Genomic DNA, 25,192 nt, shown 5'->3' with positions numbered 1-25,192 from the left:
TTGACTATCTAGATCAATTTGGAAAGAACTGACATCTTGACAATATTGAGTCTTCATCATTTATTTTTCATTCAACTAAAATTTCATTTGTATAATTGAACCAGTGTTCTCTTTTTCACAAAGTTGTTTGAAATTTTTTTCATTCATTCAGTAGTTGTCTAGAGAGCATTGTGAACTCTGTGACAATGTCCCTGTTCCCAGAGAGTTTATCCTTTATTGGGGAGGGAGGGAGACAATAAACAAGCATACAAATAAATGTAATAATTTCAGGTAAGTTTAGAAAGCATGTGATAAAGTGACTGGCAGTGAAAGGGCTATTTAACATCAGGGCACTTCTCTAAGGAGGTCACGTTTGAACTATGACCTTGATGAAAAGGCAGAGGTAGCCATGAGAAAAAAATATTCAGACAACAAAGACGAAGGCTCTGGAAGCAGCCGAAATGAACTTGATGGTTTGGAGAAGAGCATGGTGGCTATAGTATTGTGAGCAATGAAGTTAAAAAAAAAAAAAAAAGGTGGACAGAGGTCATTTCCTGTAGTTATTTTATTTTACAAATTTAATGATAAAATACATGCTGTGAGGTACGTCAAGTGTATAAAGTTTGAGTGCACAGCTCAGTGAATGTTTACATCTGCATACGCCCATAGATGTGACCTCATCCAGATCAAGATATAGAACAGAGGTCAGGAAACTTTTTTGGTAAAGTGCCAGACAGAAATAATTTAGGCTTTGTGGGCCTATGGTCTCAATTACAACTACTCAGTTCTGCTATTGTAGCAGGAAAGAAGCTATAGATGCTGTGAACAGATGGACACAATTGGGTTTCAATAACCTTTAATTATGGACATTGAAATTTGAATTACATTTAATTTCCATGTACCACAAACTATTGTTCTTATTTTGATTTTTCCTCAACCACTTGAAAATGTAAAAACCATTCTTAGCTTGTATGTGGGCTGTACAAAAATAGGTGGAGGGTGAGACTTGTCCTTCGGGTCAAATTTACCAACCTTTGATATAGCACATTTCTAGTATTCCCCCTTGTGCCTCTTCCTACTTAAAATCCCTCTCCCCCAATAGATTTTACTCTGATTTTTATGACCATCAATTAATGTTGCCTGCTCTTAAACTTTATACAAATGGTCAACTCATCATGTCTGTCCTGTGGGGATTTTAAGTCATGACATATAATTTGGGTTTTCATTTAAGTTGACTAAAATGCCATTTGGGGGTCTTAAGTGTGAGAGCAACATGATCTGATTTATATGAAAAGGACACTCTGATTGCTGTATCAAGAATGGAGTAAAGGGAAAAAGGAGCAGAAGTGGGAAGTCCAGTTAGGAGTAACCCACCCAAGAGGTGGGGGTGGTTGGACCGGGGTAATAGTCATGGAAATAGAAAAGAGATTTTAGATTTGAGTTTGAGCTCATGTATCCAATACCAGTTATTTTTGTTTTTAACAAAGTATTATAATGCAAGTAGCTCACACAAATTTCCTGAATAATCTGAAACTGGCACAGTGAATTGTCATATATAAACCATGTTCCTACCCGCGAAGGGTTAACAATACTTTTTGGGGTGTTGTGGGCAGACCATGAATCCAGATACAATGCAACCAGCACTTAAAGAAGCCCAGGAAGCTATGGAGCCAGAAGGGGTTATACCAGCCTGGGGGTGGTCAAGAGAGATCACCTAAAGGTTGTGCCTCTTGAGGTAAATTTTAAGGAATATTTGAAATAGGATGAAAAGGTATACGGGAGGGCCAAGAGATGTGAGATCTCTTGGAAGCTCAGTTATGATGGGGTCTCATAAATATATAAGCTTGGCCTGGGAAAGGACTTTGAACTTGGTCTGCATGGATGGGCATTCATCCACTTATTCAGCCAACCCCTCCTAGGTATTCCATGTGCCTTGAGGCTCCAGGAGACGCCAGAGGCAGCAAACTGGCAGCCTGTGGGCTGAGTGTGACCCTTACATGTATTTCCGCCCACATTCCTATAGGGCAACCATTGAAATAGGTTTGAACAGTGGTGGTTCCTTTGGGACAGAGCGTGTGGTCTCCTGTTCTTCAATTCCTCACCTGCTCCTCTTCACTGGCCCTTCCAGCTTTTTGAGTTTCCAACCCCTGGTTTTTGTTGTAAGAAAAACAGGACTTCACCTCAATGACCCAAAGATAGAATGACCCTCATTTTGCGTAGAACAGGGAAGAGCTAAACGAAGTAGAGATGAATGAGGGCATTATCAGGACTTGTAGGTGGTACGATGGGTGAGTGAGCGTCTTACTGACTTAGACTCCTTGGCTATGAATCTGGCTTTGGGCTCTGTCACCCGTTCAGCTACGAGTCTCAATTCATCGGTAAAATGAAGTACTGTTGAGATTAAAAGGTAATCAGTGCACAACGTGGCCTCCATAGAGCAGCCGTTATTATTATTCTATTCTGGGATTAGGATATCAGATTCTCAAGTGGGTTCGCAACCTCGAAGTTGGCGACCAGATGGGCTAGGTACTTGGGAGCTAGTATAGGGAACACCAACCACCACCCTCGAGAAAAAACGTAGCAGCTCTTTTAAGTGGATTGCATGGGAGTCCAGAGGCCCAGGCTGCACTGCCAACTTGCTGAAAGTACACGACAAACGGCTTGCGCGGTCTGGGTAAACCGTAAAACAAGCGGGGAACTGGGCCGAGCCGGCAGCCGCAATGCAGCCGGTGGCAGCTTCGGTGGTTGAGGGTACGGACGGTCTGCCGCGGGACGAGCGCGAGGTCTCCGGCAGGACTACAACTCCCAGCCCGCCTTGCGCACGGACAGCGCCCTACGCTAGCACGCGAAATCTCCGCTCTCCCAACCTCCAGTTACTGTTTCTCGCGAGAGGACGGGCCGCGCCGGCGGTAGCGATAGCAAGCCGTGGTGGTGGTGGTGGTGGTGGCGGTGGTGGTGGCGGCCGAGAAGGCGGCGGCCATTTTGGTGAGGCCTCGGAAGCGGCGGCGGCGGCTCGCTGGTACTAGCGTCTCTTTTTCCCCACCCACCGCCCGCACCTCTGTGGCATGAGAAGAGGTAGTGGAAGCAAGGCGGTGGCAATAACCGCGGGCCCCAGGGGAATTTAAAGGCCGCGAAGGCGGCGGCCAAGAGGGGGCCCTCCCCCTCCTCGGCGGGAGGGGGGTGGTGCGCACGCCCCCGAGGACGCAGGTAAGGAGAGGGAGACAAGATGGCGGACGCTCCACAGTTCCCCCTCCCCTGACGGGTGATTGCGCGCGCATCTTTCCGCCACCACCTCTCCTCCCACCTTCCCGGGGTGCTGCGCGCGCACCTTCGGCCGGGGCCCCGGGGCCGGTGCGCGAGGCTGTCGGCGCGCGCTCATAGACACAGACTGAGGGGGGCCAGGCCGGCCGGCGCTGGGCCTGGGCGCGTCGCCTCTCCCCTCCCGCACGTCTGCGCACGCGTGCCGGAGCGAGCGAGCCAGCCCTGAGAGGACGGACCCAGGTGCGCTCCTGCCCGCCCACCAACCCCAGCCCCCCCCCTCCGGGGCGCGCGGGAAGGGGAAGGGGGGCGTGGGACGAGGAGTCGGGGCGCGCGCCCACCATAGCCAGTCAGGGACCAGGACCTGGCGGCTCGAAGCCTCCCGTAGCTCAGCCTTTCGCCGTCTGGTGGCGGCGGCGGTGGCGGCGGCGGGGCGCCCTGACAGGCGGGGCGGAGGGGCAGCCCGGCCCCGCGACCCTCGTGTGCGTGGGTTTGGGTTCTGGCGGGAGCCCCCGGGCGATGCGCGCAGCCGGCTTACTCCGCCTCCAGCCGCGCACGCGCGGGCCCCTCCCCCAGCCGGTCGCGCACGTTGGGTAGGGTGGGAGCCTCGGAGGGGGCGGGGCCACGTTAGGGCTAGTGGCGACTGGGGGCAGAGGTCAGGGGTCACGCTGGGTCAGTGGGTCGGGAGGGGCCGGGAGCGGGCAAGGACGCTCGGGGTTGCGAGTTCAGGCTTCTTGGGCGCTAGTTCGCGTGAGTCCCGTCGTGGAGGAGGGAGTGGATCCGAGGCAGCACCGTGGTCAGGGAATTTCCTTCAGCACGGGGGAAACACTTCCGGGCCTTGTGTGGGTCCCCTGCCCGTTTCCGGGCCCTGGTCCTTCGCTGGGCGGCCTGGCTCGCATTTTACTGCTCCTGCCGTGTTTCCTGCTGTAGTTCTTGTGTTTGGGGAAGTGTCTCCTGGCGCAGATGTGGGAGCCCCAAGGCCCTGCCCGGAGCAAGGGTGGTTTCTCCCGTGACTGTGCTGCCCTCCCTGGCGAGCGGAGCCGCTGCCGGGCAGCCAGCACCGTTCTGAACTTGTGGATGTGACATGTTTCGTTTTTCCTTTATTTGCCCTCCATGCAGGTGTTGGGAGCTTTTTACTTTGCGCAGGCTTTTTAAAACTTTTTTTTTTTTTTTTTGCTTCACTTCCCTGCGCTTCCCACCCGGCAGAATCCTCTGTCCCTAGGGAATTCTGCTTTCACAGAACACGATTTACTTTCAATTTTCTGAAATGTAAGCTTTCCCTGCTACTGTAACTTTTTTCCGCCTTTGAACTAATTGGGGTGTCTTTACAGGCCTCCTACGAGGTGGGAAAAGAAGCCTGTGGTGGGTGCTGGTAAAGGTGGATCGATCCCTCACTGCTGTTTCTCTCCCCTTCCGTTTGTTTCAGTTGCGATTCCCCTCAGAACGGCGGCACCGTGGAAGTTCAGACTTTCACAGGGGGTGTGGTCTCAGCTCACACAGGTGAGGGGTCAGGGGCCGGTCTGTGTACTGATGCCAACAAGGAGAGAAATGATAGGTTAATACGTCTGGGTTGATGATAGCATTGCAGTAAAAGGACGGGGGCTGTGGACAGAGGAGGAGCCGATCACCCCGGCTGTGCCAAGCAGAACAGCATGGCCTCTGTGGCTTTGCCATCAGAACCCAGGTTTATGTCTGTCTCCTACCACTTCCTTCCTGTGTGACCTTAGACGAGTCATTTGGTCATTTGCTTTCTTTGTGTCCCGATTTTCTAACTTGTAAGATAGAGAAACTATAAGGATGTAAGCTTCATTTAAGTCAGGGATCTTTTCTGCATAGCTCTCCTTCTCTGTATATAGAAGGAACTGAGGTCATGGCGTGGAAAGTACCTGGCTCGTAAGGTAGATGTGAGGATTACAGAACACATAGAGTAGGTACTAAGTGTCTGACACCCAGTAGGTACTCAAGACATGTAGGCTCTAATCAGTCTGTTCATTCATCTTTATTTTTAAATGTTATTCCTACTTATTTAAAAGACTTTTAAGTTTTAAAACCCCATTTCTACTTTTTTTTTTTTTTACCCTGCTTTAGGTGCTCCAGAGGCCGGTGGACCTGAGCGGAGGCTGGGACGCCCTAGTGGGCCCCGGGCCCTGGAAGGCGGGTCCCGGTGGCCGGTGGCCCAGAATGAGGCCAGCTCCCAGCATGCCCTGCAGCCGGACGCCAGCCCCTCGGCCAGCAGCAGTGGTGACAACGACCGAGTCATTCTTAAGGCACCCAAAGAGGAGCCTGGGAGTGGGACCATGCAGAGCAGCCCCTCCCCTGCTCACCCTCAGCTCCCAATCCTGCAGACACAGGTTTGAAAGGGGGAAGATTCCTACTCTGTTACTGCCTTCTGGGCTGCTGGCTCAGGCAGAAGAAATGTGGCAGGTCCTAGCCATGTTTCCGTGATCCTAGGGACCTGGGAACTGAGTTTGGAGAATCTCTGGTGTTCAGGTGGGCTGTTAAGTTAAGCCTGTTTGATACTCACTGTATTGGACATTAGTGGAACGTTGACCTCTGAGTGTGGAAACTTCTCGTTACCTGAAAAAGGTTGAATTAGGCCAGGTTGGGACAACATGCTTGTGAGATTGTGCTTTGAGAATAGCTCAGTTTCTTTTGGAACTGGAACAAGTTAAGTGTTATGGGTGGTGTGTAGTAATCCTTCTTTTCTTATCCCAAGGAAGTGTGGGGGATAGGAGAAAAAAATCATGGCTTTTGACACCAGACAGAGCTAGGTTTGTGTACAGTACTGGCTTTTGTAAAATAAATCTTTATATTTTATTTACAGTTGACCAGTCTCAGTATTGCTTCTGGTTGTAGGACTTCTGTTTCGCGAGACTTCGGGTATTTCTCAATGATGGTTGTTCTGTAGTTGTAATGTTGATGTCCTGGGAGGAGGCGAGTACAGCGTTTACCTGCTCTGCCATCTTGACTGGAAGCTGCAGTGGGCTTTTGATGGTTATGGGTTTGATATTTATAATTTTCCTGAGCAGCTGGGAAATTCGTCACTTACTAAGTAGGATATTGAGTGGCACACAGTGAAGCTTGTGTGCTGGAGTGAATTTCATGAGTTTCCTCACTATCCACATGTAACTTGGACTTTGTTCTCCACTTCTTCCTGATTGTGCAGGATCTTGTAAAGTAGTAGGTGGTCTTTGAGAAGAGTAGCCAGCCCTCCCTCCCCTTCCCCTCACAACTCCCCAGTAAAGGGCACCACCAAAACTGGTAATGACTGTAGAGAGGTTTAGGTGGTCTTGCTTTCTGTTTTATTGTTTGGTTTTTTGATGCCTTTTGAATTTGCAAGCTCAAATTGACTTGCAGAGGTGAATTTCCATACTTGCTGTGAAAAAGAGGGAAAAATAGGGATTTGTTTCTGTGAGTGAAATCATTGAAGTTCTGGAAGTTTCATTAATGTTTGAAATCACATGCTATATCGTAATATTCTTGGCTCTCAGGCTGTAACTCCTCTTGTATGCCAAACATCTACTATAAACTTGGTTCTGCCTTCTTGAGCACCTTATTAAAACTCTACCCCAGAGTTTGTGTTTACAGAAATGAGGTTGATACCTTACTCCAGAGTGTTTTCCTGTGAAGATAGAATGAAGTCACATACTTCAAACTCCTAGTACAGTGCATTTATTTTGCCTTTCATTTTCCCTTTTTCTAGATGGTGTCGGACGGCATGACAGGCAGCCATCCTGTGTCCCCTGCCTCCTCCAGTTCCCCAGCCTCTAGTGGGGCAGGTGGCATCTCTCCCCAGCATATAGCTCAAGATTCCTCTCTGGATGGACCTCCGGGGCCCCCAGATGGTGCCACAGCGCCCCTGGAGGGGCTCAGCTTACCCCAGGTGGCTGACCTGGCTAACAGGGGCCCAAAGTGGGAGAAGAGCCATGCTGAGATCGCAGAGCAGGCCAAGCATGTACGTATTGGGAAGGCTCGTGAGGCGTCTTGGGAGTCTTCCAGAGCTCCTACGTCCCATGGGTATTTCACCTTTCTTTCTTCCTCGTGAATTTAGAGTGTAGTTTCTGCCTTGACTACCACGATCTTGGGCAAGTCGCGGACCCCTGAGCCTAGTCATCTTTTCTGTAAGATAGGGATGGTGTACTACTAGTCTGTAGGCGTAGGAGGTGTGAGTTGGAGACATGAAAGTGCTTTGTCAACTGTGAGGCTCCTACGATTTACTATTGCCTGAAACTAAGTTGCTGCTCATTTCTATCCTGTAGCCACATACCCGTTAGTAAGTGTGGCTCCTGGGCCTGCAGCATCAGCATTACCTGGAAAGTTGTGAGAAATGCAAATTCTTGGTACCCCTCTTCTGTCTACCCACTGCAAAGTACAGGGTGGCGGGGGCCCAGCCACCTGTCGTAACAAGCGCTTCAGATTCTGCTGCACGCTCAGATTGGAGAGCTGTTCGTCTGGTGCTCGTGTCTTTCCTGATGTTTTCTTCACCATCAGGCCGTTTAGTTGCCTGATTGATCTCTGGCTCTTACTTCCTCTGATTCAGTTTTTTTCGAGAGAGGGCAAGAATAATGAAAGCAATTGTCCTAAGTTTTTAAGTCACCTCTTTTAAAAAAGTGTTAAACGTTTTCATTTTTTTCTCTTATGCAATATAATCAGTATAGAAACCACGTTAACCTTTTTGTTAAAATTTTTCAGTATTTTCATAAAAAGTACATTTTTATAAAAGCAGTATTTTAAACACAGGATTGTGTAAATTGGGTTTGATAGCATGTTTCTAAGCATGAACGTTCTCGTACATAAGTAAAATTCTACAGCACTGAAGAACCCTTGGCTCGAGAGTCAGTAAAGAAACATGCGCTCCTGCTCCTGCTTCTCTCGGCGGTTCCGTTGGGATGTTTTCCTAAGTCTCGCCTATTCATGGGGAGTGGAGATTGTGTGAAATAATGGAGAGAGCATGAAATGTGTTTGGAATCATTAGACCTATTTTTAATTCTCAGCTGTTAATACTTCTTGGCTGTGTAATCTCTGTGATCTTTTTTTTCAACTCACCTGAAGAGAGTATAATACCTACTTGTAGACTTAGTACGTGGACTTGAGACGCGTATAACACACTCAGTGCAGCCAGTGCCTGTACAGAATCAGTGCTCTGGAATTCAGCCATGGTCAGGAGGTGGAGTTTGTGTTCAGTAACTTGATTGATGTAGCTCTCCCTCAATAGGAGGCTGAGATTGAGACTCGGATTGCTGAGCTGCGAAAGGAGGGCTTCTGGTCACTGAAGAGGCTGCCCAAAGTGCCCGAGCCTCCCCGCCCCAAAGGCCACTGGGACTATCTGTGTGAGGAGATGCAGTGGCTCTCTGCCGACTTTGCTCAGGAACGCCGCTGGAAACGTGGCGTGGCCCGGAAGGTATGTCTTCAACCGGGCCTGCTTTTCTTTTTCAGGTGTGCTTTTCCTCGACGGTTGGGTTGGTTGGAGGGAAGCCAAGCTGGACAGTGTAGGATATGTAGTAATGCCCGTGTTCTCAAGGGGTGATCTCTGACTTGCCAAGTTTCTTGGCCCTGATGGTTTTCTACGCTTTTGACTTGGGGCGCAGGCAGGGCCTGGCCTCGGGCATCCTCATGCTGGCTTCGCATCCCGCAGGTGGTTCGCATGGTGATCCGGCACCACGAGGAGCAGCGGCAGAAAGAAGAACGGGCCCGGAGGGAGGAGCAGGCCAAGCTGCGTCGAATCGCTTCCACCATGGCCAAGGACGTCCGGCAGTTCTGGAGCAACGTGGAGAAGGTGGGCTGCACGGCCTGGGACGGAGCTGGATGCCTTGGGTTTGGTTGGTGGGTAGCGTGGTAGCCGGAATGATCAAAGCTTTGTGAGAGAGCAAATAGTGTCGTTTCAAGCAACTTTCATGGTGTTTCTGTTACGCATTGGCCCTTTCTTGCATCAAGTGCTATAGAAAAGAAAAAAATACGGGCCCTGCCTTTGGGGATTGTTAATAGGATGTCGGGACTCCTGTGTGCCGTCCGTCATTTTCAGGGCATTCACCATGCTTTTTCTGAAAGCTTTCTGTGCCAGTTACCAGCTTAAATACCATCCAAGTTCTTACTGATTAAATTGTTCACGTGTATCACATTGTAAGTTTTTCTCAAGCACTACCGTGTTTCCCTGAGATTAAGACCTAGCCGGACAATCAGCTCTGATGTGTCTTTTGGAGCAAAAATTAACATAAGACCCAGCCTTATTTTAATATAAGGTTAGGTATAATATAATACCCAATCCTATTTTACTATAACATGAAACTGGGTCTTATATTAATTTTTGCTCCAAAACACACATTAGAGCTGCTTGTCCGTCTAGGTCTTATTTTCGGGGAAACACCGTACCTGGCTTCTGTATGTATTTTTAGTCTTCAGTGTGTCCTGCCAGGTCCTTTTCCTCCCCTTTCCGCTTAAAACTCTACCCTCCATTAACATGTGGCTTTCTGCTTCTGAGAATGCTTCTCCTGCTGCTCATTTCCACTTAGGGAACGCCTCCTTGGGCCTTGCGATTCAGCTCCAGGTACATTTGCAAATCTTTTTCTGTTGCCTGAAGCTAAGCTGGCTCTTCCCTCCACCGACTCAGGAGCTCCATTCAGGTCATTTAGCTCTTCCTTCTGAACAGAGATCATCTGGGTGATCTATTCCTTTTGTGCTTGTGGCAGGTGGTGCAATTCAAGCAACAGTCACGCCTGGAGGAAAAGCGCAAGAAGGCTCTGGACCTTCACCTGGACTTCATCGTGGGGCAGACGGAGAAGTACTCGGACCTTCTGTCTCAGAGCCTCAACCAGCCGCCAGCCTCCAGCAAAGCTGGCTCCTCCCCCTGCCTGGGCTCTTCCTCGGCCGCCTCGAGTCCTCCGCCCCCGGTTTCCCAGTTGGACGACGAAGGTGTGTGTCCTCTTTGGCTCTGGTACTCTTCCTCATGTGCCCGTTTCTGGAGCTGAAAACCCCCCCTGTGGCTTGCAGGGCCCGTGGACTTTGTGACCTTGTTCTCCTGCTCTAGATGGGGACTTCCAACCCCAGGAGGAGGAGGAAGAGGATGACGAGGAGACGATTGAGGTGGAGGAACAACAGGAAGGCAACGACGCAGAGACCCAGAGGCGTGAGATCGAGCTGCTTAGACGTGAGGGGGAGCTGCCGCTGGAAGAGTTGCTTCGGTCCCTTCCCCCTCAGCTGCTTGGAGGGTCTTGCAGCCCCTCGAGAGCCCCGTCATCTCGTGATAGCAACACCCGAGAGGGACCTGAAGCAAGGGGTGAGGAGGAGCCGTCTCAGGTGCTGAAGGTAAGGGCAGGAGGACATGGGGGCAGAGGGAGAGCGGTCCAGACTGAGCTCTGGTGTGAGGGGGTGGTTTCCGGAGTCGTCCCTGGTTAAGGGCATTTGGGGATGGATGGGGAAGAATCTGGGTTTGGGCAAGTTGCAGTCTGAGATGGGGAGTTTGTGATGCTGTAGTGGAAGAGTGTACCGCACTGTACTCTGTAAACGGCTGGCTGACCTTGAAACAAACGCTTCTCCTGGCCCGGCCACACTCAGGAAAGGGCCCTGACACGCCCTGACTGGTTTCTAGGTGCGGAACTGAGAAGGTAACCTTGAAGTGTCTTCTGGACCTGAGCTCTCTGTTTCTCCATGCGTCTGAGTGCAGGGTGGGGGTGGGGGCCTACACTCTTGCTAGCACTTTCACAGGTCCTCCCCCAGACTGTGGGGCCAGGATTTGGTAGCTGGTGCTGAAAGAAAACCCTTGATTGCATTCTTGCCCTGGGCCTGTGCCAGTGGCAGCTTTCACTCAATGGGACAGAAACTCTTCTGTGGAGTCTTAGTATTGGGCCTCTGTCCTGGGGCTCTCACCTTCTGTCTTCTCCCTTCTCGTCCTTTGCCGCCAGGTAAAGCCTCCGTCCTCCTCCGTCACACAGCGAAACAAGCAGCCTTGGCACCCCGATGAGGACGACGACGAGTTCACTGCCAACGAGGACGAAGGTCAGGCCTGTTCTCTTGGTCCTTGAGTAGTTCGGACAGAACGCTTCCAGCTTTCTCACCTCGTCCACGTGGGCTGTGCCTGTGCCCCCGTCCCCGCTGATTGTGCTCCCTTCTCTTTCTCAGCCGAGGATGAAGAGGACACCATAGCAGCGGAGGAGCAGCTGGAAGGGGACGTGGATCATGCCACAGAGCTGAGCGAGCTGGCTCGAGAAGGTGACATTCTCTAGACAGTTTACTGAGCGTCTACGTCGCGTCTCCTGCAGAGTGCCAGGGCCAGAGCGATGCATGAGACCCTTGTGCCCTCTGGAGGAACTCCGGGTCTCATGACACACGTTTATTGATGAATAGGTGTAACTAGCATGGGCTGAGTGGTGATGGTGGAATTCCGATCAAAGGGATGTGCGAGCTCGCGGGAGGAAGCAGAGGAGGATGTTGGTTGTGTCTGACCTGAACCTTAAATGAGGTTTATCAGGTGGAGGTTGTCCTTCCAGCCGAGGCAGCTCCTTCCGTGGTTCTAGATATTTGGTACTGAAAGTGAGCTTTTCTGGCTGCTGTGGACCTGAGCTTAGCTGTGTGCAGAGACCCGAGTCAGATGGCCTGGCAGCGCTCAGGCCGCTGTGCCTTCTCGGCAGCTGCCGCACGCTCACTGCCATTTCTCCTCCAGGGGAGCTGTCTATGGAGGAGCTGCTGCGGCAGTACGCAGGAGCCTACGCATCCGATGCCTCTGCCCCGGGCTCTGCCAGCAGTGAGGAGGAGGAGGAGGAGGAGGAAGAGGAAGAGGAGCTGGAAGCCACCAGCTCGGACAGTGAAGCGGAGGGGGCCGCAGAGGAGGACAGCAGCAGCCAGGCTGGTGAGTGTGGTCCTGGGCGGGGCGGGCAGCAGCCTCCAGGGAGGGGAGGGGAGTGGCGTGCCGAGCCCAGGCCTCCGTCTTGTGTTGTAGACTCTGCCGCCGAGCAGAGCCAGGACGAGGATGGGGAGCAGTCCGAGGAGGAAGAGACCAGCGGGAGTTCAGAATCCGAGGAGTCCGAGTCTGACGAGTCCGAGGAGGCCCCGCCACAGAGCCAAGCAGATGAGGACGAGGACGATGACTTCGGAGTGGAATACTTGCTCGCCCGGGACGAGGAGCAGAGCGAGGCCGATGGGGGCAGCGGGCCTCCCACCCCAGGGCCCGCCACCACGCTGGGCCCGAAGAAAGAAATCACCGACATTGCTGCTGCCGCCGAAAGCCTCCAGCCCAAAGGTTACACGTTGGCCACCACCCAGGTATTCCCAGCCCCCGCGGCTGCTCTCCCAGACCTTGACTGCCCTGGTCCTCAGGGACACGTGCCTCAGCGCCACCGTGACACCTCGTTCTCCCTGTCAGGTGAAGACACCCATCCCCCTGCTTTTGCGGGGCCAGCTGCGGGAGTACCAGCACATTGGGTTGGACTGGCTGGTTACCATGTACGAGAAGAAGCTCAACGGCATCCTGGCTGACGAAATGGGGCTTGGCAAGACCATCCAGACCATCTCCCTGCTGGCCCACTTGGCTTGTGAGAAAGGTGACTGGGCAGGGCCCCTCCCCTGGGGTCTCCTCGGCCACCTCCCTGGGCAGCTTGTCCAATGGAGGCTCCAGCTGCAGGATGGAGGGGCTTCGTGGGCTCTGGTCAGGACCTGTAGAGAGACGCCAGTGTCAGTGCTGCGATTCTCAGGACACACTGGGCAACGCTGGGCCCGGGGGGCCAGAACCCCCAAGTGTGCTTCCTAACCATTTTCTTACCCTCTCTTTTTCCCTTTAGAGTCCTCTGTGTAAAATCTTACTTTTAAAAATTGAGGTATAATCGACATATACTGGTTTCAGGTGTACAACATAATGATTCGATGTTTGTGTATGTTGAGACGTAAACCTAGTTAACGTCTGCCATGTAGTTATAAGATTTTGTTTTGTGATGAGAACTTGTAAGGTCTACTGTCTTAGCAACTTTCAATTATGCTGTACAGTGTTGTTAACTATAGTTACCGTGCCACACGTCTCTCATTCTTTTGCTAAACAGGTAACTGGGGCCCCCATTTGATCATTGTCCCCACCAGTGTGATGCTGAACTGGGAGATGGAGCTGAAGCGGTGGTGCCCCAGCTTTAAAATCCTCACCTACTATGGAGCCCAGAAGGAGAGGAAGCTCAAGCGGCAGGTTCGTGGCTCCATCCGGACACCCCTCCACCCCAGTCAGTGACCCCCTTCCCTCCCCTCCTCTCGGATGAGCGTGTCATCCCCCCCGCCCCGTTCTGCTGCTCCTGGGACTTCTTTCAGCTCAGCCTGTTTTCTGTCCCTTGAGGCCCTTAGCGTGTCTTCCCTTGACCCTTTGCTTCCTTTCCCCGCCCCCGACCTGCTGTTCCCGTTTCCGCAGGGCTGGACCAAGCCCAATGCCTTCCACGTGTGCATCACGTCGTACAAGCTGGTGCTGCAGGACCACCAGGCGTTCCGTCGCAAGAACTGGCGCTACCTCATCCTGGATGAGGCTCAGAACATCAAGAACTTCAAGTCACAGCGCTGGCAGTCACTGCTCAACTTCAACAGGTGGGCGCGGGACGGGCGCTGGTGGGAGGGCTGCTGGGCCCAAGCGGGGGTGCTCGCAAGGCTGGGAACTTGCTGACACCCTCCCTTTCCCCCCGTCTCTCTGCAGCCAGAGACGCCTGCTCCTGACAGGGACGCCCTTGCAGAACAGCCTCATGGAGCTGTGGTCCTTGATGCACTTTTTGATGCCCCATGTCTTCCAGTCTCATCGCGAGTTCAAAGAATGGTTCTCTAACCCCCTAACCGGCATGATTGAGGGCAGCCAAGAGTACAATGAAGGTCTCGTCAAGCGCCTCCACAAGGTAGGGCCTGTAGCCGTTTGTCAGGGGCGTTGGGAACGGTGAGGAACCAAGGTCAGTCCCCAGAAAACCCGTAGGGAGGGAAGGCAGAGCGAGCGGGCGAGGCAGAGGTCACCCAGCCGTCAGACCACACTGCTTGAGCGACTAACGCATGGCGGATGAGTAACCTCATCTCCATCGTCATCCTGCTCGTTCTCTGTAACGCTGACGTTTCTGTTCTGTGCTCTGAGGGGAACAATGCTGCTGATTGGTGCTGCTTGGATTTCTTGTCACCTGGCTTTCCTCAATTTCGTATTTTTGTTGTGTTTTCCCTCCCTCCCTCACACATCTCTCCTTCTCTCCTCCCTCCCCCCATATCTCCCCCTCCGCCTCCCTTTTTCTCCTCTTTCTCCCTCCCCTTCCTTTCTTTTCTCTCTCCTACCTGCCCTTCCGTGTCTTTTCTGGTTCCTCCTTCTTTGTCTAGCTTTTAAATAACATCTCTCAGCATTCTGATTTTTACTTTTTTGTCTCGCAGTTTATCTTACAGATATACTCATTCATTAGGCTTTAAAGACCCCGGTTTGTGTTTTTAATTCTTTAACTCTAGATCACTCCACCTGTATTTAAGTTTGACTCGATGTCTTTAATCCAAAGTACCTCTTGAACTCAGTCTGTTATAACCCAAACATTTCAGGACGTATAGCCTATTATTTCTATTCTGCTTTGGTCAATGATACCGTAGTTTTGGTAAATCAAACTAGAAACCAAGAAGTCTTCCTAGCTGGACATCGTCCTTCGTCTCCCTTCCTTTCCGTCGTCCGTGTTACCTGATGACTCTGTCCTGTCACATTTTACCTCCTGAGATCACAGATTTGCCTTGTTTTCTATGCGGCTGTCACTGCCAGAGCTTTCGTTCTCAGCCTTTCCCCTGGATTTACATTCATAATCTTGTCAGTTTACGTGTTTACTCCTTGAAATGTAATTGGAGTCATCCCTCCTGTATAATTAGTCGCGCTGCCCTCAGTGCTTTCTTTATCACTTCTTACGTTGTCATCTTGATTGCGTCTCCTTCAGCAGACAGATTCCTTGAGAGGAGGGCTTGCGCCTGACTCCTCTATGTGCTTGGTTCCTGGCATGCTGGTTGCTCCATGAGTACTGATGGGCCAGGCCAGCACCCATCTGGTCATCAAGCCAAGACCTGGCTAGAGAGGCTCGGCAGGGGCTCAGTGCCTGCCGTCCCCATCAGCCTCCTGCTTCCTTGCATTTAGGTTTTGCGGCCTTTTCTGCTCCGCCGAGTGAAGGTGGACGTTGAGAAGCAGATGCCTAAGAAGTATGAGCATGTCATCCGCTGCCGGCTGTCCAAGCGCCAGCGCTGTCTCTATGATGACTTCATGGCACAGACCACGTAAGGGAGGGCGGACAGGGGCCTGGCCCCAGGGCAGAGCAGAGGTTGGGGTTGGGATGCCCCACTTACCTGTGTTCTCTCCCAGAACCAAGGAGACACTGGCCACCGGCCACTTCATGAGTGTCATCAACATTCTGATGCAGCTGCGCAAGGTGTGCAACCATCCCAACCTGTTTGACCCTCGACCTGTCACCTCCCCGTTTATCACCCCCGGCATCTGCCTCAGCACCGCTTCCCTGGTGCTCGGGGCCACTGACGTCCATCCCCTCCAGGTGAGTGGCTGCCCTCCAGGCCACGGCCCCCCCTCCCCCCCCCCCGGCACCTCTCGAAGCTGGAGGCCGGCCTTTTACATCCTAACTTCTCCAGCATCTCGGCACTGGTCCCCTAGTTCCATTGTTTTCGAGCCATGTGACGTGGTTTGTGAGAGTCGGGCTAATACTTTTGGCACGTTAGTAATACTGTTACTTTGTTTTCCTGCCCCTTCCCTCTTTTGGCCACTTCCCCCCAAATGTCTGTCTGTATCATGGTGAAGAGCACATAACAAATGTTACTGCTCTGACCATTTTAAGTGTATGGTTTAGGGGCATGAAGGACATTTGCATTATTAGCCTCCATCGAGCTTCAGAACTTTTCTCATCTTTCCAAACGGAAACCACCTATTAAATAATCACTCCCCAGTCTTCCTCTTCCCCCAGCCCTTGGCAGCCACCATTCTACTTTCTGTCTCTGTACCTTTGAGTACTTTACGTGCTTCACATAAGTGGGATCACATAGTATTTGTCCTTTTGTGAGTGGCTTTTTTCGTTTAGCATAGGGTCGTCAAGGTTCATCGCGTTGTAGCATGCGTCAGAATTTCCATTTGTGAGGTTGAGTGATGTTCATACATACATGTGCACACACGCGCGCACACACACACACCCACATACCACAGTTCGTTTATCCGTTCACCCGCCAGTGGACACTTGGCAATTGTGAATAATACTGCTCTGAACACGGGTGTACAAATAACTGTTCAAGTGCCTGCTTTCAATCTTCTTTTGGGTGTCCAGTCATGCTCTGCCTACCCATGCGGATAAGTTTTGACAGGTGTGTCCTTAGGTGATTTCGTCATAGAGTGCACGTACACATACCTAAAAGGTCCAGCCTACACACACCTAGGCTGTGTGGTTCTAAGCCTGCTCAGCGTAATGGAGTAAATACTGTAGGCAAGTGTAACACGATGACAAGTGTGTATCTAAACACACCTAAACATAGACAGTGAAAATATCGTGTAGAAAATAAACATGGTCCACCTGCATAGGGCACTTGCTATAAAAGGAATTCTCCGGACCAGAAGTTCTGGGCGAGTCAGTGAATGAGTGATTGTGAAAGCCTACGTGGCTATACACAGCTGTGCACTCTATAAACGCTGGGCACTTAGGCTACCCTATGTGTATAAAACAACAAGATTAAATGAAGCACAAGAGACACTGATACAATCAAGGGACGCAATAAACGAGATGTATGGGGTGGCTGCCGGTGTAACATGGCTGCTGTTTTGTTTTTTTAAAGTTTATTGGGGTGACAGTGTTAGTTAAGGTACATAGATTTCAGGTGTACAGTTCTGCAGTCCATCATCTATAGCTCACATTACGTGTGGCATACTGTTTTACACCCAACTGTTTTTTTAGAAAGTAGAAGGAACACTCTAATGATGAAAAGTACAGTAAACACATAAACCGATAACGTAGTCGTTTTTTGTCATTAAATACGCACTGTATGTGCTACCCTTTCCCACGAATGGCAGCGCAGGTCTGTTCACACCTGCATCCCCACAGACACGTGAGGAAGGCGTTGCACTGCGACGTGGGGCCGGCCACGCTGTCACTGGGCGATGGCAGTTGTTCGGCTCCACGATAGTCTCTGGGACCTGCCGGACGTGCGGTCCGTCGTTGACCAAAATGTCGTTACGCGGCGCATGACTCTATACCCAGAAGTGGAATTGCCGGATCACATGGTCGTTCTACTTTAAGTTTTTGAGGACCTGCCGTACTGTTTTCCATAGCGACTGCTCTATTTTATGTTCCCACCAGCAGTTCACAAAGGTTCTGCCTTCTCCACATCATTGTCAAGCCCTGTCTTTTTCCTGTTCCTGATTCTCTTTGTCCTAATGGGTGTGAGGGGATCTTGTGGTTTTGATTTGTGTTTTCCCTGATGATTAGTGATGTTGAGCATCTTTTCATGTGCTGCTTGTATATTTCCTTTGGAGAAATGTCTGTTAAAGACCTTTGCCAATTTTTTAATGGGGTTGTTGGTGTTTTTGTTGTTGAGTTGTAGGAGTTATTTATACGTTTTGACTGGAACCCCTTACCAGATACATGATTTACAAATATTTTGTGCCATTCTGTGGGTTCCCTTTTCATGCTGTTGATAGTTTGGTTTGCTGCAATCCAATTTATCAAATTTTATTTTGTTGCCTGTGCTTTTGAAGTCCAAGAAACTATTGTCACATTGGCCCCTTTGACACCATGCTTTGTGTTCCTTCTTGTGCCAGCGGATAGACATGGGCCGTTTCGATCTTATTGGCCTGGAGGGTCGAGTCTCCAGATATGAGGCTGACACGTTTCTACCCCGGCACCGCCTGTCCCGCCGGGTACTGCTAGAGGTGGCTACTGCTCCTGATCCCCCACCCCGACCCAAATCAGTCAAGATGAAGGTCAACAGGTACCAGGGCTGGGGAATATGGGAATAACAAGATGGATTCCTAGAAAAAGTGGCGACAGCTGGCGGGGGGGCTGGTGATTTAAGATGGAGAAGAAAGAGTTGGAGGCTAGGCTAGAATGTTTATATGGGTGGATGCAAAATACTGTGGAGGGATTGCGGGGGAGATAACTCAAAGAGGGGAGGGGTCCTGGTGTTTGTCATTTATTCCCCTCCCCCTGCCCCAGTCGCTTTTTGTTTATCTTGGATTTCTTTCCCTTTCACCTCTGGGTCTTTTCCTTTTTCCCCCTTTGTTTTTATGATCTCTTTCTGCCTCATCTTCCTTACTCTCCTTTTTTCTTTTTTTTTCTTAGTTTCATGTATACAAAACAGTGTAATAGTTAGACATTTCATCCCTCACAAAGTGATAACCCCCCTCCCCCAATCTATTGCCCCTCTGACATCGTATATATATTTATTACAATTCCTTTGTCTATTTCTTATGCTGTACTCCATATCCCTTGACTATATATATATATGTTGAATTATAGTTGACGTGCAATATTATTCAGCTCCAGGTATACACTGCAGTGGTCAGGCATCTACACCGTCCATGAAGTGGTCTCCCTAATAAGACATGTACTCATCTGACACCCTACAAAATCTTAACAGCATTATTCGTTATATTCCCCAAACTTTCATATCCCTGTGGAAATATTGTGGTTACCAATTTATGCTTTCTAATCCCCTCCCCTTCTCCCTTATTCCCATCCCCTTCCCATCTAGCAACCATCAGTTTTTCCTCTATATCTCTGAGACGATTTCTGTTTACTTTGCGTATTTATTCAGTTCTTTAGCTTCCACATGTGAGATCATAATGTCTTTCTCTGACTTATTTCACTTAACATAATGTCTGCTTTCTTTTCTTGATTCTTTCTTCTTCCTATTTACCCCTGTGTTATTTTTCTCGCAGGATGCTGCAGCCAGTACCCAAGCAAGAAGGCCGGACAGTGGTGGTCGTGAACAACCCACGGACTCTCCTGGGTCCTGTCCCTGTCCGACCCCCTCCAGGCCCTGAGCTCTCAGCCCAGCCCAGCCCTGGCCCAACCCCTCCAGTGCTGCCAGCACCACTGATGGTGTCAGCCTCCCCGGCTGGACCCCCACTGATTCCAGCATCCCGGCCTCCTGGCCCTGTTCTGTTGCCACCACTGCAGCCAAACAGTGGGCCTCTCCCCCAGGGTGAGTTGCAAGGGAGCCAGGGTGCTGGGGGTTCTTCTGGTAGATTAGTCAGATTGGGGAAGAAGCAACGACATGAGAGCATTTGCGGAGCTGGGTTGCAGGCGGGAGTGGTGCGTATGGGGCTGAAAGGGAGTATGTATGAGGGCTTCTGTGAGCCGCCGGGGCTCTATTCAGGGTCCACCTGACGATGCCTGCTTTGTGTCTACAGTGTTGCCTTCCCCTCTGGGGGTCCTGAGTGGGACCTCCCGGCCTCCCACACCAACTCTGTCCCTGAAGCCAGCCCCACCTGCCCCTGTTCGCCTGAGCCCTGCCCCACCCCCAGGCTCCTCCAGCTTACTGAAGCCCCTGACGGTGCCACCAGGCTACACCTTCCCTTCGGCAGCTGCCACCACTGCTTCTGCCACCACAGCCACCGCTCCGTCCACGGCAGTCACAGCTCCTGCTCCCGCCCCGCAGCGCCTCATCCTGTCTCCTGATATGCAAGCTCGCCTGCCCTGTAAGTGGCCAGGGCTCTGTGAGGGGGGTCCCCTGAGGGGGGAGCAAGGCTTCTGTCCCGGGAGCTGGGGGAGAAAAGCTCGGGAACATGAGAGCATCAGTCTGGGTCGCTCACACACGTTAGGTGCTCTGCCAGACACGGGTGATGCATAGCGGCGTCAGAGCTTCAGGGAGTTGGTTCAGTCTCGTGGGGGGACGACACCCAGAGGAGTAAACAGCGGCAGGGCTGGCGTGGAAGGGCAGTGAGGGGGCGGGGTGCTGATTGGCTCAGGAAGATGCAGGCCGTGAGAGGATGGAAGGGGGTTGCTGAGCAAGGGGCGGGGGGTGTGAGGAGAAGCCCTTAGGCCAAGGTTGCGCTGGCTGGAAGGTGCTGAAGTGAGGGGTGGGGTGGGGGCCCCGGGCCCCTCGCGAGGGCCTGCGGAGAGCCCCGTGCGCATGAGCCCCTTCTTTGTTCGTAGCAGGCGAAGTGGTCAGCATCGGGCAGCTGGCCTCCCTGGCACAACGTCCAGTGGCTAGTGCAGGGGGCAGCAAGCCTCTGACCTTCCAAATCCAGGGCAACAAGCTGACCTTGACTGGTGCCCAGGTGCGCCAGCTGGCTGTGGGGCAGCCCCGCCCGCTGCAAAGTAGGTAAAACCCACCCCCTGTCCTGCCTTTTTCCTCTTCCTCCTTGTCGTCTTGTATTTGTGGCTCTTTTCAGACGTCAACCTTTCTGTTTCTTTGCCTAGCTTTCAGTGGGGGCGGGGGGGGGCGGGGCGGGGGAAGGTTTGGAGGGAGGTACTGACAGATCAGGCTGAGGTCATCCCAGAGCAGTTCTCCATGTTCTTTCCCGTTCCTCTTAGACCCTAGCCTCTGCCTTCCTCCTGCTGATAGCTGCTTCTCTCTCTCTCTTTCTCTCTCTCTCTCTCTCCCCTCCACCCAGGGAATGTGGTGCACTTGGTGTCAGCAGGGGGGCAGCACCACCTCATCAGCCAGCCTGCCCACGTGGCCCTCATCCAGGCCGTGGCCCCGCCCCCTGGCCCCACCCCTGTCTCTGTGCTGCCTTCTTCGACCCCCAGCACCACCCCTGCCCCCACTGGCCTCAGCCTTCCGCTTGCTGCTAACCAGGGTGAGGCTCCTGGCTTCCCCATCGCTGCGCTCCCGCCGGCCGGGGCACTCGCAGGCCCGCCCCGGGCTTCTGCCGCCGCCCCGCCTGCCCAGGGCTCTTTTCCCTTGTCAGTATCTCCAGCGTGTGTCTGCCGCCCTGTCCTGCCCCGGCCTTCTTCCATCCTTTGGGTCTCTCGTTTCTTTTCTGCCTTCCCCTCAATGTAGCTTCCTCTTGCAGTGCCACCAACCATGGTGAACAACACGGGCGTGGTGAAGATTGTAGTGAGACAGACCCCTCGGGACGGACTGACTCCTGTGCCTCCATTGGCGCCAGCACCACGGCCTCCGAGCTCTGGGCTTCCAACTGTGTTGACTCCACGCTCCACATTAACCCCTGGCCGGCTGCCCACACCTGCTCTGGGTACCGCCCGGGCCCCCATCCCCACGTCCACCCTGGTGAGGCCCCTTCTCAAGCTGCTCCACAGCCCGTCGCCCGAAGTCAGTGGTGAGTCCAGGTGGCCGAGGCCAGAAATGTTTGCCAGGATCGGGGATAGGATGGCCCCGCGGTCTCTCAGTCACAACAGACCCCGTCGTCCTCCCGCAGACTGACCTGCTGGGCTGGGGCCCCTGAGCTGGGCTGCCGAGCCCTGGCCTAACTCCAGGATACGTTTGCTGGAACCTTGGCGGGAAAGGAAATGCTCAGTTGTCAGGTCCCTTGGATCTTTGAGCCCTGGTGGGGGAGTGAAGGTTTTAGGTGAAGCTTGGGGTAAGGGAAGAGTCGGGGCAGGGTAACAGGAGGAGGAAGAACAGAATTCCGAGCGAACTCCTCCTCTGTCTCCACAGCATCAGCACCCGGAGCTGCGCCCTTGACCATCTCCTCTCCTCTTCCTGTGTCGTCCTCGCTCCCTGGGCCAGCCTCTTCTCCAGCACCAGTTCCCAACTCCTCTCCCCTTGCCAGTCCTGGGACCTCTACGGTCGCGGCTCCAGCGCCGTCCTCACTCCCCATCTCAGTGTCCAGCGCACCTGCTACCCCAGCCTCCGCTCCGCTACCCATCCCCATCTCAGCACCCTTACCTGTTTCGGCTTCAGGCCCAGCTCTGTTGACCAATGTGACTCCGACACTGGCACCTGTTGTGTCTGCGGCGCCTGGACTTCCCTCTTTGGCACCAGCTGGGGCTTCCCCGTCAGCGGCAGGCTTGACTCTTGGTTTGGCCACAGCTCCATCCCTGTCCCCGTCTCAGGCACCTGCTCACCCTCTGTTGTTGGCTCCAGCCTCTCCACATGTTCCAGGGTTGAACTCAGCCACGGCCCCAGCGTGTTCACCTGTCCTGGTGCCAGCTTCTGCTCTGGCCAATTCTTTTCCGGCAGCACCAAATCCAGCTCCAGCTCAGGCTTCCCTTCTGGCTCCAGCACCTTCTGCACCTCAGGCTCTAGCCACCTCTCTGGCTCCCATGGCAGCTCCACAGACAGCAATCCTGGCTCCTCCAGCTTCTTCTCTGACTCCTCTTCCAGTCCTGGCTCCATCACAGACTCCGGTTCCAGTTCTGGCTTCATCATCTGCTCCAGGAACTCCTTTAGCCTCAGCGTCTTCACTGGTGTCAGTCCCAACTCCTGTGTTGGCTCCATCATCAACTCAGACTATGGTACCAGCCCCGGTTCCATCGCCTCTGCCAAGCCCGGTTTCTGCGCAGGCACCAGCCTTAACCCCAGCTTTAGCACACACTCTTGGTGGATCGTCGCCATCTCAGAACCTCTCTCTGGCGACAGGGAACCCCCAGGGGCCCTTTCCCACTCAGACGCTGTCACTGACTCCAGCATCACCCCTGGTACCGACTCCAGCTCAGACGCTGTCTCTGGCTCCAGCACCCCCTCTGGCTCCTGCTTCTCCGATGGGCCCCAGCCCAGCTCACACTCTGACTTTGGCTCCGGTGTCGTCATCTGCTCCACTCCTGGCCCCAGCTTCAGTGCAAACGCTGACCTTGAGCCCTGCCCCAGTTGCAGGGTCCGCCTTGGGCCCGGCCGCAGCTCAGACTCTGGCATTGGCCCCAGCTTCTCAGGCACCCTCCCTGGTGGGTGCCACGTCTGGTGCCGCTCCCTTGCCTGTCACCATGGTATCCCGGCTGCCTGTTTCCAAGGAGGAGCCTGAGACACTGACGTTGCGCTCTGGGCCCCCCAGTCCCCCCTCCACTGCTACCTCGTTCAGTGGTCCCCGGCCTCGGCGCCAGCCCCCACCGCCACCTCGGTCCCCTTTCTATCTGGTAAGTTGTACTTTCTTGAAGGAGAGGGGTTGGGGAGTTGAGTTTCTCTGGAGTGTCAGTAGGGTGAATGGCACAGAATAATGTCACTTTTGGGAAATGACAGAGCCTAGTTTTGTGGACCTGACACTTGAGTGCCATTGGACGAGTCTTCTGGGTCTGTGTCCTTATTTGTAAAGTGGGAATAATAAGTCATGTTCCACTTTGCTCGGGGGGGTGATTGGGGACCTTACGTGGTTTTCTTTTTTGTTTTTTGTTTTTAAACTAATGATTTTTTTTTGTTGTTTTAATTTTTATTGGGGAATATTGGGGACCAGTGTGTTTCTCCAGGGCCCATCAGCTCCAAGTCTTATCCTTCAATCTAGTTGTGGAGGGTGCAGCACAGCTCCAAGTCCATTCGCCGTTTTCAATCTTAGTTGCAGGGGGCGCAGCCACCATCCCACGTGGGAATTGAACCAGCAACCTTGTTGAGAGCTCGCGCTCTAACTGAGCCATTGGCCGCCCCAGGGACCTAATGTATTTTTAAAACTATTAATCACTATTGTGTTTAGGGCCTTCTTGTTCCCATTGGTCTCTGTATTTTGCTTGCTCTTTTGAGTTAGTGTTGGCATCTCATCTCATTTTCAGGATGAAGAATCTCGCCCATTAAATGATACGAAAGTCACACAACTTGTGAGAACAGAGATGTTCTGACTCCATTGCTTTCTCTCGCCCACGAGAGGCAGCAGGGCTTACTTTGACATTTCTCAGTTGCGACAATTATTACCATCCTCAAGTATTTGAACTTCTAAGGGAGGGGTGACACCATGGAATGTGGTTCTTTGTGACTTTGATGGTCATCTCGCGTAGTTCTTCATCTCCATGGTGATTCAGTGGGCTGTACAGAGAACTCTCTTCCCTGTTCCTTCGCCAGCTTTCTCTAGCCTTTTTTTCCCCATATACACCTATGCGGTTCCATATATGTTTGGTTACGTTAAACTTAAAACTCACATTCAAGTCAGTAACCCAGGAGCTAACTAGAAGAGTGATCTGGGGAGTCCCTGGAGCCCTCTGTCTGTTTCTCACTGTTGCCGAGCTGCCTCTGACTCTGCACCTCACCTCCCTCAGGGCCACTGACTCCACATCTTGTCCTTTTCTGACGCTGCCAGGTTGGGCTGGCTTGTTGGAAGTGGAGGAGAGCCTGGCTCCTAGCCCGAGGGTCAGCCCGCGTGCGCTCTGCTACACTCTGGTGGCTCTGAAGCAGGTAGCAGCTTCTGGACACTTCTTTTCTTTACAGTTTGAGATATAAATCACATACCATGTAGTTAACCCATGTAAAGTACATAGTTGAGTGGCTTTTAGTGTAATGTGTTCACAGAGTAGTGTGACTGTTTGTTGTCATACTTTAGAGCATTTTCGTGGCCCTGACAAACCCCCCCCCACACCCTTAGCTGTCCTCCTTGAACCCCCGCCATGCCTCGTTGCTCTCGGCAACTGCTAATTGTTTTTTGTCCTCGTAAATTCACCTATGGAGCCATGTAATACATGGTCTTTTGTGATTGACTTCTTTCACTTAGCTTAATGTTTTTGAGGTTCATTCATGTTACAGCACGTACCATTTTATCATTATAGCTCATACTTCACTTTTTAATTGTTGAATAATTCATGGTATGGACATACCACATTTTATTTATCTATTCATCAGTTGATGGGGACGGTTGGATTATTTCTGCTTGTTGGCTGTTATGAATAATACAGCTAGCGAATTTCCCTGAAAATAAGACTGGGTCTTATATTAATTTTTGCTTCAAAAGATGCATTAGGGCTTATTTTCAGGGAATGTCTTATTTTTTTCATGTACAATAATCTACATTTATTCATTTATTCATGTACAAAAATCTACATTTATTCAAATGCAGTCATGTCATCTTTTTCTGGAACATCGTCATAACTCTCCAAACCCCAAATTCCAGCTTGAATTTCTTGTGACTCTTTCT

At 52.0% G+C, this 25,192-nt stretch overlaps 1 protein-coding gene and 1 non-coding gene across 8 annotated transcripts in view; both read left to right on the top strand.

Annotated features, from left to right (window-relative positions):
* The first annotated feature begins 536 nt into the window (after positions 1 to 536).
* SRCAP (Snf2 related CREBBP activator protein) overlaps positions 537 to 25,192 on the top strand; it is a 37,286-nt gene continuing 12,630 nt past the window's right edge. For 2 of the 7 annotated variants that reach the window (XM_033101833.1, XM_033101831.1), the window contains exons 1-25: positions 3,203 to 3,480; positions 4,664 to 4,737; positions 5,326 to 5,588; positions 6,941 to 7,192; positions 8,453 to 8,638; positions 8,873 to 9,013; positions 9,924 to 10,146; positions 10,262 to 10,539; positions 11,136 to 11,229; positions 11,353 to 11,442; positions 11,894 to 12,079; positions 12,170 to 12,492; positions 12,593 to 12,770; positions 13,263 to 13,399; positions 13,616 to 13,785; positions 13,892 to 14,084; positions 15,329 to 15,465; positions 15,551 to 15,737; positions 17,999 to 18,168; positions 19,118 to 19,383; positions 19,592 to 19,879; positions 20,337 to 20,501; positions 20,798 to 20,983; positions 21,200 to 21,466; positions 21,805 to 23,219. In XM_033101833.1, the coding sequence (XP_032957724.1) occupies positions 5,535 to 5,588; positions 6,941 to 7,192; positions 8,453 to 8,638; positions 8,873 to 9,013; positions 9,924 to 10,146; positions 10,262 to 10,539; positions 11,136 to 11,229; positions 11,353 to 11,442; positions 11,894 to 12,079; positions 12,170 to 12,492; positions 12,593 to 12,770; positions 13,263 to 13,399; positions 13,616 to 13,785; positions 13,892 to 14,084; positions 15,329 to 15,465; positions 15,551 to 15,737; positions 17,999 to 18,168; positions 19,118 to 19,383; positions 19,592 to 19,879; positions 20,337 to 20,501; positions 20,798 to 20,983; positions 21,200 to 21,466; positions 21,805 to 23,219 (5,586 nt within the window). In that variant the 5' untranslated portion in view covers positions 3,203 to 3,480; positions 4,664 to 4,737; positions 5,326 to 5,534. The other 5 variants (XM_033101829.1, XM_033101828.1, XM_033101830.1 and 2 more) reach the window with 5 other exon arrangements.
* On the top strand, positions 10,924 to 11,052 carry LOC117019902 (small nucleolar RNA SNORA30/SNORA37 family). The gene has a single exon (XR_004422587.1). It is a non-coding gene; the product is annotated as a small nucleolar RNA SNORA30/SNORA37 family (small nucleolar RNA).

Source organism: Rhinolophus ferrumequinum (assembly GCF_004115265.2).
Source record: "Rhinolophus ferrumequinum isolate MPI-CBG mRhiFer1 chromosome 15 unlocalized genomic scaffold, mRhiFer1_v1.p scaffold_54_arrow_ctg1_1, whole genome shotgun sequence".
In the NCBI taxonomy this organism is placed as follows: Eukaryota; Metazoa; Chordata; class Mammalia; order Chiroptera; family Rhinolophidae; genus Rhinolophus; species Rhinolophus ferrumequinum.
The sequence above is the reverse complement of the archived record's forward strand: the minus strand, read 5'-3'. Positions and strand labels throughout refer to the sequence as shown.